General features: G+C 44.7%; 1 protein-coding gene across 2 annotated transcripts in view; it reads left to right on the top strand.

Annotated features, from left to right (window-relative positions):
* Positions 1-3,556: 3,556 nt before the first annotated feature.
* Positions 3,557-5,711, top strand: part of TM9SF4 (transmembrane 9 superfamily member 4) — a 57,343-nt gene continuing 55,188 nt past the window's right edge. Inside the window, exon 1 of one of the 2 annotated variants that reach the window (XM_007446858.1) lies at positions 3,557-3,801. In XM_007446858.1, coding sequence (XP_007446920.1) covers positions 3,787-3,801 — 15 coding nt within the window. In that variant the 5' untranslated portion in view covers positions 3,557-3,786. The remainder of the gene's footprint in view (positions 3,802-5,711) is intronic. The other variant, XM_007446859.1, reaches the window with a different exon arrangement.

The following is a 5,711-nucleotide window of genomic DNA, read 5'->3' as shown; positions in this document are numbered from 1 at the left end:
TGCCCTTGTTGAGGATGAAAGACCATGGGGAGAGAGAGGCCCTTCTGATAGTCAGCACCAACCTCCCAAACATAAGAGGCCACCTTGGACCCTCCAGCCCCAGTTAAGCTGTCAGATGAGAGCGTATGAAAGATCCCAGTTGAAACCATCAGAATTTCCCAGATGGCCAACTTACACAATCAAGGGAAATAATAAATCATTGTTGTTTTGAGCCACTAAATTTTAGGGTAGTGCGTTATGTAGCAATAGATAACTGACACCAGTGTGAGAAGGACATAGATTAATACATCCTACCCTTCTCCTTGGAGATATCTAAGGATTGGATTTTCTTCCTCTAAGCCCAGCCCCACCCTCCAGTTTTCCTTGGAGAAGCACTTTTGCAGGTGTCTGGAACTACATGCCTCGATGCTCCTATAAGACCCCTCTAGTTTGGGTTTGGTTTTGTCTGTCTGTCTGGATGTACAACAGAGGCATGGATTCGACTCAATGGATTTGAGTCAAGCCTTATGCCCCTTCTGATTTGCTGGGTTACATTGTCCAAGTTTCTCAACTTATCTTTATCTTAATGTTTCCACCATTCCGGAGATAAAAAGGCCAGCCCTACTGACCTCAAAGTAATAACAGCAAACACGTATATAGCACTTACCATGTGACAGGCACTATTCTAATCTTTTGGCATATATTAACTTATTAAGCCCACATAACCATCCTATGAGGTAAGGTCTTTTATGATACATGCTCTACAGATGAGGAAGTTGAGGTTTAGAGAGGTTAAAAAACTTGCCCATCTTCACACCCATTAGCATGGTTATTATTAAGTATAACAACAACAACAGAAAATAACAAGTGTTGGTGAGGATGTGGAGAAATTAGAACCCTTGTGCATAACTGATGGGAATGTAAAATGATACAGCCACTGTGAGAAATAGTATACCAGTTCCTCAAAAAGTTAAACATAGAATTACCATATGATTCAGCAATTCCACTTCTGTGTGTACACCTAAAAGAAGTGAAAGCAGGGATTTGAACAGATATTTCATAGCAGCATTATTTACAATAGCCAAAAGGTAGAAACCACCCAAATGTCTTAAGGAATAAAATTCTGATACATGCTACAACATGAATGAAACTTGAAAACATTATGCTAAATGGAATAAGCCAGACACAAAAGGACAAATATTGCATAATTCCATTTATATGAGGTATCTAGAATAGGCAAATTCAGAGACAGAAAGTAGAATAGTGGTTACCAAGGGCTGAGGGGAAGGTATAATGCAGAGTTAGAGTTTAATGGGTACAGAGTTTCAGTTTGGGATGATGAAAAGTTTCCGGAGATGGAGGGTCGTAATGACTGCCCAAGATTGTGAATGTACTTGATACCACGGAATTGTACACTTAAAAGTGATTAAAATGGTAAATTTTATGTGATGTATATTTTACAATAAAAAAAATTAAGGGAAAAGTGAAATCTGCCCATACCACGGAGCTGGGGGGTGACAGAGATGGGCTCTAAACGCAAGCAGTCTTACTCCAAGATTCTGATGTATGTATGTTACTAAAGGAGACTGGGTCATGAAAGCCCTATGGGAAAAACAGAAAGTATGAGGGGGAAAATGGAAATACTGAGGAATATGCCATTCATGGAACTTTGTTCCTTATCAGTCATCCTTCTTCAGGCATCCAGAAATGGTGGGAAACACCCAGGATTCAAGCTCCAGGAGAACGGATTGCAAGTTTGGAACCTATGGCTTACTAGCTATGAAACTCCAGGCAGATTTCCCCCCCTAGTCTCTCAAATTTCTTCCCCCTTTTGGGGATTTATCTGTTGTGCTCTTCTTCACGATAGCTGTGTGGGTCACAAGAGTTAATAAGTGTATGTTTCAATTATCTATTGCTGCATGAGAAACCACTCCAAAATCTAAAACAACCGAGCTCAGCTGGGCAGTTTTTTTTGTTCCATATAGTGTCAGATAAGGTTATGCATGTGGCTGCATTCTGTTGGCAGTTCAGCTAGGGTTAGAATGTCCATGCTGACTCCATTTGTATGCCTAGTGCTCAACTAGAATTTCCAGAGTAACTTGAGGAGATGGCTGGGCCTCTCTCCCTCTCCATGTGGCTCTCCAGCTGGGTAGCCAGACATCTTTAGACCCAAGATGATGGAAGCAGAAGCTGCCAAGTCTCTTAAGGCTTAGACCCAGAACTGGCAACGCCATCTGTACCACATTCTATTGGCTAAAGCAAATGATGTGGCCAGCCAGATTCAAAAGGGGGAGAATAAGAGTCTACCTCTTGGCGGGAAAAACAGTATGCTCACGAAAAGATGGGAAGACTTGTTGGCAGCCTTCTTTGTCTGGCAATCCACCATATTGGTGCTTGTAGGTGGGCAACAGAGTTCAACTGCCCCCTGCCAAGAGGTAGGATTAGATAAGAGAGTCTTATGAATAGTTTTAGCATAATGCTAAATGCTGCAGCACACAACAAATGTTCAGTAAGTGATTATTATTATTAACCATTATTATTCTTTTGCCTTTTTAAAATTAATTAATTAATTTATTTTTGGCTGTGTTGGGTCTTTGCTGCTGAGCATGGGCTTTCTCTAGTTGCGGCGAGTGGGGGCTGCTCTTCGTTGCCGTGCGCAGGCTTCTCATGTTGCAGAGCACGGGCTCTAGGCGCGCGGGCTTCAGTAGTTGCCACACGCAGGCTCAGTAGTTGTGACACACGGGTTAAGCTGCTCTGTGGCATGTGGGATCTTCCCGGCCCAGGGCTCGAACCCGTGTTCCCTGCATTGGCAGGTGGATTCTTAACCACTGCGCCACCAGGGAAGTCTCACCATTATTATTCTTTTACAACTTTTCCTAACAGTTGCAGATAGCACTGGTACTGTATCCACCTTACAGTGATACATGGACCAAGAGAACTTTCAGGTCTCTCCCAATTTTAACACCACAACTCTTTGGGTCTCCTTTTCCAGCTACTGGAAACTGAGGCTTAGGAAGGTTGAGTGACTTGCCTCGAGTCACACACTTAGGTAAGTAGCACATGGTTAAGTCCACATTCAAAGATGTTTCCCTCCATTAAAGATGCTGCTTTTCCTTCATTCATTTAATAAGTAGTGTATTGTGTTGGGCACCTAACATATGCCAGAAGGAGTATACATAAGAGTATAACGACAATTATTTATTGAATAATAGTATGTAACATTATGTCATTGGATCCTCATCATAAACGTATGATGAAGGTATTATAATCATCCCCTCCGCATTTCACAGATGAGAATGAGGCAGAGCGAGGTTAAATAAAAGACAGGATCCTACCCGCATAGGAATTATATTTTATTGGAGAGGATATAGGATATTCAAGCAAGTAATTAAATATATAATTACAAATTATTCTGCTAATAGAGCCCTGGTACCCATCCCACTCACCCATAACAGGGCCTCAGTTAACCCTGGCAACGGGTCTTCCTGCCAATAGTAAAAATGGAGTCCACAGAACAAGGGCGTTTACTCACACCTCTATTACCCACAATGCAGTGTCAAGAGTGGGAGGAGCAGGCTCTGCCAGGAGCTAACATGGCTCCCGTAGTTACACCATTCTCTCTTTTCACCTAATCAGCGACCTGACTCCCCAGACCAAGCTACCGATCAGCAGCTAAGTCTTCTTTGCCCCTCCACTCACCGCCACGAAAGGAGCGACTGAAGGCAGGCAGCACCTTGCGGAGTTTAACTCCGTAACCAGGGAAACACTACTTCCGCTGACGTCACTACGACGACACGTGGATCCAAGATGGCGGCTGCGATGGTGAGTGAAGGAGGCTCCGGGAGCCGGAGATGGAGCGGGGCCGTCCGGGAGATCCCAGGACTTTCCGGCGTCCCATGCCTGGCCCGAGCCACCTCAGGGACTCCTAGTGCAGGCCTGAGGGACATCCCTGACAGGGCTCGACTCCCCCAAACTCCCCCTCTCCGGCCTTTGCCCCGCACTCAGTCTTGTCAAGGCCCGAAGTTTTGGGGGAGGCACTGGGTCGGAGGAAAGGTCTCAAACACCGCCTCCGTCGGTTCCTATTCTGGCTTTGGTCCGCGTCCTGTGACTCCCATTTCCCAGTTTTCACTTTCCAGCCCTGATCTCTCTGAAGAGCCCCCAGTTATTCCCACCTTCGCTCCTCCCTCTCACGTCCAGACCCTGCTCTCTCCGCCTCCCCACTGTCTTGACCAGTCCGCAGATGCGTCCTCACCTCTGACCAACCTCCCAGCCCAAATCCTGTGTCAGATCTTTTCCAGAGCCCTGTATTCACCTGTACCCTCAGCTGTTCCCACCGCGCACTTGTCTTGACTGCCGATACCCGGAAGCATGCCTTTGGCCCCCCCCATCCTCCATCCCCAGATTCTTCCCTAATCATTTCTCCTGTCTTCTCTCAACTCCCTGCCTCTCTCATAGGGAGCTTTTATCCCACTGGTTTTCAAACTTAACTGTGCATAAGACTCGGGGTGTGTGCTTGGAGGCTTGTTAAAAATGCAGTTTCCAAAGATTCTAATTCCTTAGGGCTAGGTGATGCCCAGGAATCTGTACTTTTATTAGCACTGTAGTGATTATGATTGAGGTGGTCTGTAACTACGTTTTGAAAAACACTGTACCAGCCCCGCCTTGCCCCTTCCCATGCCCCTATAGGGCCACACAGCTCTTTAGGATGAAGCCTGTGTGTGAATAAGTGTATGTGGATAAGCTGTGCCTGGAAAGTGGGTCAGAACTTACTGGCTTCTGGTACAGAACGCTGGAAGTAGATCTATGAAGGACTGGCCCTTTCTTCTTCCAGAAGCTCGGCTCACATTCTACTTGTCAAGAGACTGAGCCAAAATTGAAGTCACTTAGTCCAGAGTGATTGTCTGGGTGTTCCTGTATGTTGCTTCCTCAGCAGATAATTGCATCCTGGGAGTGCACACAAAGGACACTTGACTTTAGTAAAGGAAGATTGTTGTTTAAATTCTTTGGTGTTGATTTTCTCCAAACAAGGGTAGGATATTGGCTGATAACAAATTTCCCTCCTTCTGTTAACCAACTGATAAATTATCCTTTTTGTTTAATAAAGGTATTCCTTGTTTAGAACCTCAGAGGTCAGGTAAAAGTCTTCACAGTCTTGCCTGATAAAAATCCCAAAAGTGGTATGTTGAAACCCATTTTTTTTCTGGACCACATTCAGAACAAGAATGGCATAAGAACTTAACAGGAAAAGTCACACCCGCTTTTACAAAAGTTCAATAAAATGGCATGTATTGCATTGCACTGGGAAATTCCTGCCCTGTTCTGAGGTTTTTAAGAGGTAATAAGTTAACATATTTCTGGTACACATTTATTTAATCAACAAATATTTGAGGGCCTGCTCTGTGCCAAGACCTAAGAGATGTTCTGGTGAATTAGAGGGTCAAGGTCCCTACCTTCGTGGAGCCTTTCTAGTCTGAGGAGACAGGCAGTGAGTAAGTAAACAAATACATGAACAAGGTAGTGTCAGATAGTAGTAAGTGCTGTGAAGATGGCAAGGTGAAATGGTAGTGATTGGGGGTGACAGGGTGATGCACCTGCTTTGCATTAAGTGGTCAGAGAAGTCTTCTCAGAGAAAGTGACATGAGTTGAGACCTGATTGACAAGAAGGAACTAGCAATGCAACGAGTGTTCCAGGTAAAGGAGGTGGCAAGCGTAAAGGGCCAAGGTGGGAAAGA

This window comes from Lipotes vexillifer, unplaced genomic scaffold, assembly GCF_000442215.2.
Source record: "Lipotes vexillifer unplaced genomic scaffold, Lipotes_vexillifer_v1.1 scaffold75, whole genome shotgun sequence".
Lineage (NCBI taxonomy): Eukaryota > Metazoa > Chordata > Mammalia > Artiodactyla > Lipotidae > Lipotes > Lipotes vexillifer.
The sequence above is the reverse complement of the archived record's forward strand: the minus strand, read 5'-3'. Positions and strand labels throughout refer to the sequence as shown.